This window comes from Myotis lucifugus, unplaced genomic scaffold, assembly GCF_000147115.1.
Source record: "Myotis lucifugus unplaced genomic scaffold, Myoluc2.0 scaffold_7, whole genome shotgun sequence".
Lineage (NCBI taxonomy): Eukaryota > Metazoa > Chordata > Mammalia > Chiroptera > Vespertilionidae > Myotis > Myotis lucifugus.
In genome coordinates, this window is record NW_005871055.1 from 12,991,706 (window position 1) to 13,004,328 (window position 12,623).

General features: G+C 41.3%; 1 protein-coding gene across 2 annotated transcripts in view; it reads left to right on the top strand.

Moving 5' to 3' along the window:
- Positions 1 to 12,623, top strand: part of LHFPL6 (LHFPL tetraspan subfamily member 6) — a 234,499-nt gene that overhangs the window by 202,168 nt on the left and 19,708 nt on the right. The window contains exons 3-4 of one of the 2 annotated variants that reach the window (XM_023748867.1): positions 5,257 to 5,317; positions 5,874 to 5,972. In XM_023748867.1, coding sequence (XP_023604635.1) covers positions 5,257 to 5,317; positions 5,874 to 5,925 — 113 coding nt within the window. In that variant the 3' untranslated portion in view covers positions 5,926 to 5,972. The remainder of the gene's footprint in view (positions 1 to 5,256; positions 5,318 to 5,873; positions 5,973 to 12,623) is intronic. The other variant, XM_006083581.3, reaches the window with a different exon arrangement.

Consider the following 12,623-nt stretch of genomic DNA (forward strand, 5'->3'; position numbering starts at 1 on the left):
GGTTATTTTCAGTCTCTGAGTTTGTGAGCACTGTCATGTGGGCCACCCTTGAGCTTTTCAGATTTAGTGTATGGCCTCTTTTTCATCCACAAGTATAATATGTAAGTGGTATCTAACTCACGGATTTTCAAACCATGGTTCCATCAAACATTGATTTCGACAACATGATACAAGTTTTAACACTGCTAAAATGAACAATGGCAGATTTTTTTTCCATTAAAAATATGTTCTCACTTTTATGTTTAATTGTCTCTAACTTTACAATTTTAGTACTTAAGTTTAGCTGATAAAATGACAGTCAACTTCAATCTAAGGTCGGTTAGTTAACATTTGAAGTACCTCTTCTTAAAATCCACATTCCAGAAGAGGTTAATTAGCATAAGTTCCATAACTGGAGACCACAACCACAGAGACCGTTAACATAAAGCCTTCTAATATTACTATCTGTACTTACCCCCAGGATTAATAATTAGCATAAATCATATTAGAGACCATTGTTGTTAGGTCGCCAAAGGAGGAACGCACAAGGCCAGAGTGGTGAGGGGTTACAAATTTATTCGATCATTGGCACACCAGGTGGCAGAGCCTGGATGGCATGTGAGGCCATAAAAACTGTGAACAATGCACTGCCTTGGGGGGAGGGGAGGTCGTTATCACTGGCCCCAGGACAGATCATCGGATATGGCCTGGGGACCCCCAACACCTGGGGGCCTTCCTGTAAGCCCATGAAAGGGGGTGGAACCATATCTGCAAGACAAAGACCCCAGAAGGTTATAAAAAGTGAAGCCTCTGCGTGTTACTTCACTCTGATTTGGAAATTATTCCCGGAGTCCACTAGTGTTAATAAACAGGGTCCCTCCCTTTCTCTAGGAAGTGTGCTTAGTATTCCTTTGGTCTTCTGTAACAGCTCCAGCACCCAGTGACAGGAGTTTTTAAAGGACTTTTGGCAGGCTTTTTTCTAGGCAGAGACTTCATGCATACCTGGAGGGGAGATAATGAATGTGGTCTCAGCAAAGGGAATGTCCATAGTGAAGTGACCTGAAAAGCCAGTTTTCAGGGGAGTGGTATCAATTCAATTGCTTGATTAAACCTAACATTGTTAATTGAGAAAGTGGATGATGTTCAAGTAATAGAATATGATAGAAAGATATGCATCAGCCCCTCCCCTTTGAACAAGTTGTGCATGTACCAGCCAGGGTTTGGCCAGTAAAAGGAACCACTCTAGATATTTCAAGTAGGAAGAAATGTAGCCCAGGGACACAAAGTTTCAAAGACCTATTAGAAGGTCAGGGGAAGTGAAGTTCAGAGACAAATGCAGGAATTCAGGAAGTGCAAGGATTGAAAGAAGTTGCAGTTGATAACATGCCCTTAGCGGGTGATGCTAAGGGTATTCCAGGTAGCCATTTGCAAAATCACATTTACTGTCTGCAGAAAGACATGTTCCTACCTGCGGCTGCCAATGGGGAATATGGTTTATCTCTTTTACCTTCTAAATCCCACTTGAGGGCTTCTCATTGACAGAATATGAACCAGAATTATTGTTAAGAGGAGAGTTTTTGAAATGTAGTTTCCTGGCCTCTAGCCCCACCTAGAAAGTGAGAATCTAAATGAGCAGGTATGATTTTGATTGTTAACAAGCAGTAGCAGGCACAGCATATAAGAATCTGGTCAGGCCAGCATCCCTTTGAAGTGGTGTTTTAGGTCTAGAACAGCCCTCCCCAATAGCACATTATGCAATTATGAAAATGGTCTATATTTATGCTATCCAATATGGTAGCCACTGGAGTCATGTGGCTATTAGGCACTTGAAAATGTGGCTAATGCAACTGAAGAACTGAATTTTTAGTTTTACTTAATTTTAATTTATTTAAATTTAAACTTAAATAGCTACATGTAGCTCATGGCTACTACCTTGAGCAATGTAGATCTAGAACTCTCTTTGATCCTATGCCCCCTCTCCCATTCCATTAAATGGAAGATATCGCCTGATCTGATCTGAAGTGGCCTTGATCCTGCCATCTGAATATTTGTTGTATTTGTGTGTCCAAGGTACGACTATCTGATGGATTTGGGGGAAGGATTTCACTGAACTAAGAGAATTGATCCTCTGACTACTTTTTGTGCCAGCTTGCTAATAAACATTTGTTGTATATTTGGTTGAATTCACTCTGGGATTTGCTTTCACCTTAACATACAATGGTAGCAAGGTAGCTGGGGAGACCACTGATATTTACCTACAGAACTTGATAACTGTGACAGTTAATTAGCCTTATCAGTTTGCAACATACACTTTTCTCCCAGAAATGTTTCCAAAAACCTTTGAAATCTGCAGAATCTTTGCTCTTAGGAAATATTAGCAGATGACAAAACAAAAACTACATAAATATTAATATAAAAATCAAGGGAAGGTGGTTGCCTTCCACTGAACACTTCTTTTTAATGTGAGCATATTTAAGAGTATTTTTTAAAAATTCATACATATAACACAAATGTCCTATGTATAAAATGGTTCCTAATTTATATGGTTGAACCTATATTTCACAGTGTCACACAGACAGCCCAATATTCTACAAAAGAACCCTGACTGCCAAGTGTACTACCACTTATATAACCATAGGCCTACTTGCTCCATATTGTAGGCCCTAGAGGCCTGGTGCATGAAATTAGTACACAGGGGGTGGGCGGGTCCCTTAGCCCAGCCTGCACCCTCTCCAATCCGGGACCCCTCGGGGGATGTCCGACTGCCTCTTGCAATCCGGGACCTCTGGCTCCTAACCGCTCACCTGCCTGCCTGCCTGATCACTCCTAACCCCTTTGCCTGCCTGCCTGATTGCCCCTAACCACCTCTGCCTGCCTGCCTGATTGCCCCTAACTGCTCCCCTGCTAGTCTGATTGCCCCTAACCACCTCTGCCTCACCCCATACCCAGGACCCAGGATTCCCTCCTCCGGCTGGTCGCAGGCACCCGGGACCCGAGCCAGCTTAGCCCGAGCCCTCCGAAGCTGCAGGGGACTGCGGGTGGGCGGTCCAGGGTCACGGAGCAGGCGGCTTGTCCCTCTCCTGGGCCGCAGGCGCAGGCACAGCCACTGGCACCTGGGACACTGGGGCGGGCGTTTGTTCTTCTCCCAGGCCATAGGTGCAGGTGCAGCCGTTGGCGCCCGGGACCACGGGGTGTGTGGCTTGTCCCTCTCCTAGGCCACAGGTGCAGGCACAGCTGCTGATGCCTGGGACCACAGGGCAGGTGGCTTGTTTCTATCCCGGGCCGCAGCCTAGCTGGTCCCCATTCCTCTCTTGTGAGCTCATTTGTGTCTGGCTGGTCCCCATTCCTCTCTTGTGAGCTCATTTGTGTCTGGCTGGTCCCCATTCCTCTCTTGTGAGCTCATTTGTGTCTGGCTGGTCTCCATTCCTCTCTTGTGAGCTCATTTGTGTCTGGCTGGTGCCCAGTGTTGAGTGTCTGAGCCGTTACAGTGTGATGGCGTGAGGGCATGACGACCATTTTCATATTAGCTCTTTATTATATAGGATTTTAAGCTCCTTTTGATTGAGTTTCCCAAAGTGCCTAAGTCATATTAGACCAAGGCATGTGCTTTCATGAATACATGATACATACTAGTATTTTCTGCCATACTGAAAAAGAACATTAGCAAATCAGATTGTCTATCATTTGTTTGCCTATCAGATAAAAAGAAAATGATGGTTTAAATGTTACTATTTTTCATTTTTCTTACACTTGAACATCTTCTGGTTTAACTTTCTTTCTGCATTAAAAATGTTGCTCACAAGATCTCAAAAACTAGTGTTACTTATTAATTTAAGATGTCAGTACATCATGAAATGATGTCACATTATTCATGGAATTCAGTTTACACAAACATTTATATCCTCATTAATTATCTCTTTACTTGAAGCTGGATAACACTAATTTGGAATTGTTATAAAAATACCATATATATAGGCCAGTCAGAGAAAGATAAGTATCACATGATCTCACTCATATGTGTAATTTAATGAACAAAATAAACAGATGAACAAAATAGACTCAGAGATATAGAACCATGGAACAGACTGATGAATTTCAGAGGGAAGGTGGGGGTGGGGGAACTGGGGGGTGAGAGATTAACAGGGGAACTTATATGCATATATGCATAACCCATGAACACAGACAACAGTGTGGAAGGGAGCGGTGGGTGTGGGGTGGAGGGGGTCAATATGGGAAAAAACAAAACAAAACAAAGGGAGCATCTGTAATACTTTCAACAATAAAGATAAATAGATAGGTAAATGCAATGGAATGCTTAAGAAAAAAGAATGCCGTAAATGCTATCATGAGAGGAAAGCCTAAGGAAACCAGTCACTGGAACGTTTGCTTGGTCTGCAAAGCCCCCACCACTGCTTCTAAATTACTTTTCAGCCTCAATACAATTCATATTTATACATAGGACATCCTGGGATTAGTGATTTGCAGTTTCAATTTGCAGACATTCCCTCACATCACAGCCCCTTTGCATTGGATATTCGCTTTGCTGTTAACCAAGGGGCAGATTGGAGGTAGGGGCACCAGGTGGGGAATGTGTGTCAGTTCATGGGGGTCTCTCCATACTGCTCAGCATAGAGGTCAGGTGTGGGGGTGGAAAGCAGCTTCTCCTTAAATGCCTATGAGAAAATAAACTATTTGTATGAATTATAACTACTCAAGTCACCCACAAGGGGCAGTGGGGAGAAAAGCCAGAGGGGGAAGGAAGACCAAAGGAAGAGACTCAATCCAGAAACAGTGGAGGTCTCTTCGAGGTACAGTTGGGGCCCTGTCATTCTGCCTCTACATTACCATGTTAATGCATTTTCTTATTTAGGGGGGCTCCCTCATTTAGCCCCTGATAACCCACAGTCCCTCCGACCAGGAAGATATTCTCACCAATCAGAATGTGTATGCGTTGGTCCTACTGGCCCAGCACACTTGTGGGGCTTACAGGTAAAGATAGTACTTACTGATTGACATGATAAAATGTTACTTTTATATTAGCCCTCAGATTCCAATGGTGGGTGCTTAAATCTCATTCAGCTTCTTGTTAAACCATATGAGGCTTTAATGCAAAACTAAAGACTCGTCAAGCCAATGGAAGGCTATCAGGTCAGTGTGCTGCCATGATAACTTAATCCAGATTAAAATAAATCCATCACTTTATTCAGTTCAATCATCAAACCTTTTGTTCTTAGCTGCAAGGAGGACTTAGATTACAATAAGTGTCTGTCTTCTTAGGTATTTCTGAGACAAGTGGATGCTCCTCGATTTTCAGCGTCTCAACAGAGCATTATAACAGGTAGTGCACAATCAATGTGCTGAAGTGATTTATGATAATCTTTATGTTCTCTCTGCCTATGGTAAAATTTGATGATGCTGAAACATTCTATTTTGATTCTTAAATTAGAAAAACAACCTAATGAATGAGGAACCATAACCTATTAGGCACTTTTGCTTGCTATTGAATTACTTTACATGGATTGATGGTGGAATTGGTTGGCTTTTTATAAGAGTAGTTAAAAGGACTTCTGGATTTTATTTCCTAAACAAGATTGTATTTCCTAAAGCAAGACTTTTGATGCTTTGAAAGGCAAAGTTGGAACCAAACTAAGCCATTTGTCAAGGTGTGTGTGTGTTTTTTTTCTTTATAAGCAGACTTGAAATTGTTCTTGGAATCTAACTTTAGATTGCTTGAGAGAGCTGTGACTGCTAATTTCTTAAAAGCAGACACCATGCTCCTTTGTTATATTGCTAATATTGATCCCCCCGCCCCCCCCCCCCAACACACACACACTACCTTTATCTAGGGATGCAGAAGGACACTGCTAAGGCTCCCTTCATTTATCTCTTTGCAGGCTTGTTGATCGGTGCTGGCTGCGCCCTCTACCCCTTGGGCTGGGACAGTGAGGAAGTTCGGCAGACTTGTGGCTACATTTCTGGCCAGTTTGACCTGGGTAAGTTCTTTTCATAGAAGACACTCCCTTTAGAGAAAAACCTATTTGATCTTTCATAGGAGCACAAGGTGGAAAAGGGATGAGGAAGAAAAACACATCCCAGTATTGCAGCCAGAATCATGTGTAACAATACCCGTACATTCATTGATCCTTCTGTTTTAGTGAACAGTCATTGATAATCAACTGTTTGTCTGAATTAGGGGAAATATTGTAGATACAAAGAAAAGAAATAATCCTTGCTCTGACGTGTTTATATTTATTGATTAATTCATTCAAAAATCATATATTTATTACTCATTGTAAATATTAAAAATAATTGTCTATGGAATTCCCATTCTGTCTGAGAAATAAAGCAAACAAAACCATCAAGGAAATGACAGTAAGGGCTATGCAATCTATAGCAATTTCCACTCCAGAGCAACAGACAACTTTATGACAGGGATAAGAATCAAACTGGGTTTTAAAGAAAGTGACATGTGTGGATTTTCTGGCAGTAGACAGAAATACCTTGCTGGCGAGGATTATGGTATAGCAAAGGCACAGGGGAGGAATGAGAAGAGTTCATCAGGAGACCATACAGAAACTGGAGAGGCGGGAATTCACACATTGATGAAGGGGCTTATGAATTTTCCTGTGTACTAATTAGAACATTTCAGATATTTTTCACATGTAGATATAGTGTATTCTGCTTAGCAATCTATAAATTTTTTAAATATATTTTTATTGATTTCAGAGAGGAAGGGAGAGGGAGAGAGAGATAGAAACATCAATGATGAGAGAGAATCATTGATTGGCTGCTTCCTGCATGCTCCCAACTGGGGATCGAACCTGAAACCCGGGCATGTGCCCTTGAGTGGAATCGAACCTGGGACCCTTCAGTCCGCAGGTTGATGCTCTATCCACTGAGCCAAACTGACTTGTGCTCAACCTATAATTTTTTTTCATACTACATGGTTTCACCATTATAAGTTGTAATGATAAGATAATATTTCAGTTGGTTTGTAAACCTCCATTAATTTCATCACTTCCTTATTTCTTTCTTACTCTAGTTTCTGTTATTTAAAGATATAGTATAATGAGTAGTTTAATTAATATGTCTTTTCCTAATTGAATTATTTTCTTAGGATGTTCTTCTAGAATTGGTGTTATTAGGACAAAGACTATGAACCCATAAGATGCATTGCTATATGATAACAAATATTTTCCCCTGATATGTGGACAGACAGATTGTTTTTGACCTTCAGTGCATAGTGAGTTACTAACTTAAACATCGACTTTTCACATTAAATATTTTACTTTTAGAATAAAAATTTTGAGGGAATTGATCTAATGGCAGTATCACCATATCCCAAATCGTTTAAAATATGTTTATGTTAGAACTTCTATGAAAAATTTGTTTCTATGAGATAATGGGGGAAAAATGGACAGGTGTGATACCATATCAAAGGTCTGTGAATTTGTAATGAAGCAATTTTATTTGACTCAATGAATGACAAACACCCTGTTTCACTCAAAATAGCACCTGCTCTTTTGGTAGAGAATATGGTGCTCTAAACATCACCTACTTTGCCCGAATACAAACTGCCCATTCTTCCTCCTTGATGATGAGGCTTTCCTAAGTCTGGGTTCATTTGTGCTTGCCATAAATTAACTGAAGGGGAAAATGCTGGCATAAACTTGACTATCAGCATTTGGTTTTGGTTTTGGTTTGTTTTTGAAAATCAAACTGTGTCCAGGGGAGATATTTTAAAATAGTGTTTGGCATTTTCCTTCCTCTGGTGTTTGAAGCTTTCTTGGCTGTTTCATACAGGCCTCAACTTGATTAGAATACTGCTCTAGCTGACCTCTCTTGTTATTGTGTGCTGCTATACTAATCATCAGGTTATAATGAAATGGAGATCTTGTTGTTTATCTTCATTACTGCACCTCAATGTTCTAAATCTTCTCAGCATTGTGGATTAAAAATGTCAAACTTAAACTTACAAAAAAACCTCTTGCCTCTTTACTAGTGGTAATAGTATCTTATGTTATTAAACTCACTGAAGCCATTTCAGTAATTTAAAAACTATAATGTCATTTTAATTTTTGCCTTTTTATTTATAAATTTCTCTTAGACTGCATGCTAAGAAAAAAAACACAAAACAAAACTGGCATCATCCTATATAATAAAAGCCTAATATGCTATGTGTCCAGTCATCCATTCAACCAATCAAAGCATAATATGCTAATGATATGCTAAGGCCGCTCAACTGTTCACTATGAGGTACACTGACTATCGGGGCAGACGCTCCAACTGATAGGTTAGCTTGCTGTTGGGATCTGGCCAACCAGGACTGAGCAAGATGGGCCAGACACACCCTGGAGCCCTCCTGCTGTCCCTCCTGGGCTGGCCAACCTCCCCCGTCCCTCCCTGGCCCTGATCATGCACCAGTGGGCCTGCACTCTCTAGCAATCCGGGACCCCTCGGGGGATGTCGGAGAATCGGTTTCAGCTTGATCCCACAGGCCAGGCCGAGGGACCTCAATGGTGCACAAATTCGTGCACTGGGCCTCTAGTTTACACATAAAATTTGTTTCTAGATCCCCTGAACAAATATTTTGAGTGTATTGAGTTTGCTTTCTTCAGATTACTATTATTTTTGAGGACTCTGTTATCTTTATTTTAGAAAGAAAATGTAAAGAGAAACTGTGGCATAGAGATATCACTATGCCTATCTCATTGGATTGCCTATGTTTATTATCTTTAAGAAGTTGTTACTGTTTCCTGAACACTAACGCAGGCTGAACTTCAGTGAGTGAGTGAAGTCACAGATTATGGGGTTGGCAGCAAATTTGGGGTTGGGAGGCACAGCATGCATGTGAGGGTGAACATTCTCAGTAAGGAGAGCTCTGGGCCTCACTTTCAGTGGCATACACCCTACCTCTGCAACTTCTGAGAATCTTAGCTTATTTCTGCCTCCTCTCAAAGGAGAGAGTATGTAGTCACATCTTCCTCCCAGAGGTTGGGAAATGTTAATGATAAGGTTCATGTCCCCCTTTTGTGGAAGATGGGTCACTTTCTTGGCATGCCTTATTGAAATGTTGTTACTCTCTTTCTATAGCACATCCTGAAAGAAATCATTGCTTCTGTTCCCACATGAAAGATTATTTAAGGAGCACATTCATTCGCTCACTCAGCCAACAGATATTTATGGGGTACTGCCAGTGTGCCAGACCCTATGCTAGATGCTTATGACCCAGCACCAGCAAGTAATTTAAAAAGACACTATTCATGGCCCCCAGGGAACTTAAAACCTAGCAGGAGCAGCAGATATTCCAGAAGATAATATACATGGGAAGTATGTTAGAAAGGAAAAGTGTCAGACGAAGCAGTAGGCACTGTGGTTGCTTTGCCAATATTATTCCACTATAGTTGGTGACTCCAAACCAGAGGCTGGCAGACATTTCTGTAAGAGACAGATAAGTAAATATTTTCAGTTTTATGAACCATATATTCTCTATTTTAACTACTCAGCTCTGCAATTGTAACATGAAAGGTACTTCATGTATGAGTTGGTATGACTGTGTCCCAATAAAACTTTATTTACAAAAACAGGTGGTTGGACTGTAATTTGAAGCCCCCTGATTTCAACCAAAGCATACCCCTGACATGCCAGAAATGTCTTCATTCCAGATGTGCTCCTTTATTGATCCCTTCAGCCCCCAGGTCAGGGCTTAGGTCAGTCCAAGACTCTACACTGAGCAGTCCCATCCAATTATCCTACAGCAGCGGTTCTCAACCTGTGGGTCGCGACTCCTTTGGGGGTCGAATGACCCTTTCACAGGGGTCGCCTAAGGCCATCGGAAAACACATATATAATTACATATTGTTTTTGTGATTAATCACTATGCTTTAATTATGTTCAATTTGTAACAATGAAAATACATCCTGCATATCAGATATTTACATTGCGATTCATAACAGTAGCAAAATTACAGTTATGAAGTAGCAACAAAAATAATTTTATGGTTGGGGGTCACCACAACATGAGGAACTGTATTAAAGGGTCGCGGCATTAGGAAGGTTGTGAACCACTGTCCTAGAGTATGCTACTAAATACTACAATTTTCTTGTTGTGTAGTGTTGTAATATAAGGTTGCAAACACTGTAAATTAATTTTAGTTATCCCACCTCTTAACACTAGCATGCGATGGAAAGCCTTAAGCCCATTTGGGTCAGTGAGACTAGAGGAAATGTTTCCAGAGACTTCTGAGGAAGAAGAGATCACATGCCTAAGGGAGAGGCTCCAGAAGCTATGTTCTCCCTCCCTCTGGTTGTAATCTCTGACCAGCTGGAGTGGTAGGAAGAGCAACCTGGTGGGCAGAGAATTCAGCCGATGGGTAGTCATCCCTGAAGCAGGCCTTCCCTAGGAATTTCCAACATAGTTGACAACACAGTAATTCATTACCTTATTGGGTAAAGTTTTAGGCATGCTTTCTCTTATTTGTAGCTAAAAGCAGCCTGACTGGTATTTTATTTGGTTCTATCACCATTCAAGGGGGCCTGGCCTCACCTGGGAGCTTCTTAAGGAAGTATATTATTTTTAGCTGAGCCCTTAAGGCTGTAGAGGGCTTAGGAAGGTAAACAGTGAGTGTGGGCATTTTTCAGGGTGGCTCGAGGGATAGGTTGCAGAGATCAGGAAGAAGAGCCAGGAAGGAGGCTGAGTGACACTGCAGATCTACTTTAGGGACTGCATCCTTGTTTCAACCAGTTTTAATTCCATGTATCAGCCATGGTAAAAGTAATACTTTAGTTTAGAGAGAGTAGGTGGGGCCTCCTAGGGAAAGAACACTTAAACTGAATCCAGAAATTTAAATAGTAGTTAGGCAAGGAAGGGTCTTCATAAAGAGTTCACATTTGTGTTGTAATGTAATATGATAGGAATCTAATAGAACCTAATTTTTTAAATCCCTCCTTTCTTTAGAAAGGTGATTTTAGGAGAATATTTTTTACCTACCTTGAAAACAATTTTATAAGGCTATTGAATATTTCTCAAGAATTTTAATATTTTATTCAGTGTAAAGCTTTGACACAATTTTTCAGAAATACTCGCTTTTACAAATTAAAGATTGCTACTCTGCTTACTTTGGATCACACTTAGGTAGGAAGAACCAAGGAGCAGGTTTGAGTACACACATCTTTACAACAGAGAAACAAGAGTCCAAACAGGCTGCATCATGAATTTCTAAATTCCCAACTGAAAATATATAGCTTGCCTTTACAGTAGCTCTCAACCTTTAACATTAGAATCAAAGGTAGATTTGTTGAGACTCTGGATTTTTATTTTCTGTACCCCAGAAGTTATGATTTTCTCATTTGTGATATAAACAAACTAGAGGCCTGGTGCACAAAATTTGTGCACGGAGCAGGGGGTCCCCTCAGCCCAGCCTGCACCCTCTCCAATCTGGGACCCCTCGGGGGATGTCCGACTGGTGGTTTAGGCTTGATCCCGGGGATCAGGCCTAAACCGGCAGTCGGACATCCCTCTCACAATCCTGGACCGCTGGCTCCTAATTGCTCACCTGCCTGCCTGCCTGGTAGTCCCTAACTGCCCCCCCTTCTGTTCTGATCGCCCCTAACTGCGCCCCCTGCCAGCCTGGTCGCCCCACGCAGCCTCCTTGTTCAGTCGTTTGATCATCCCTCACTAACCCCCCTGTCGACCTGGTTGTCTCACGCAGCCTGCTTGTTCAGTTGTTTGTTTGTCCCTCACTAACCCCCCTGTTGGCCTGGTCACCCCACACAGCCTGCTTGTTCAGTCATTTGTTCATCTCTCACTAACATCCCTGCTGGTCTGGTCGTAGGCAGCCATCTTGTGAGGATGTGAGGGTTAATTTTCATATTACCTCTTTATTATATAGGATATCCCAGGTGATTCAGGTACAAGTGGTCAATGCATATACTTTGAAAAATAGTCCTAATTTATATAGAAATTTAAATTTTTATACTTTGCTAGAATTTAGTTTAACAAATATTCATTTTTTAAATATAAATTACGATGTTCTAGTGTTAGGTTACAAAAATCTGGCTCCAACTGGCTTAAACAAACAAAGAAGACATTTAAGATATCTTATTACAGGAAGGCCAGAGCTACAGTGAGGTGCAGACTTGACCAATCCAGGGGCTCAAATATGTTGTCTGTCTTCATGTTGGCTTCATCCTGACGCCAGCTCTCCCTTTGGTCATAAAATGGCTGCATTTGGCACATGGGGCACTAAGCATCTTGTTCATGTCAAATAGGAGAAGGAGAGCTTCTCCCCAGTAATGGACTAAAATTCTCTCAGTCTAGTTGGGCCAACTTTGCCATGTGTCCACTCTTGAATGAATAGCTGCTGCCAGAGAATACCATGTGCTAATTGAATTCTTATTATGATCAGCTTGGATGTGTTCAGAGTTGTATAGAACCAGATTATACTGACAAGCTGGGGTATTTGTAAGTAGAAGATGAGGCTAAGAGGAGGAGGCTTCTCAGAGTGTCTTTTGTTGGATGTCAGTGCCCTGTATTCCTTCCATCATAAATTCGAGGTTATGGTCAGTGATGGTTTATGCTGTTTAAGAGTTACCAATGGTGATTTTATTTATTACTTTTTAAGAGAATGAAATAGTACAAGTGAT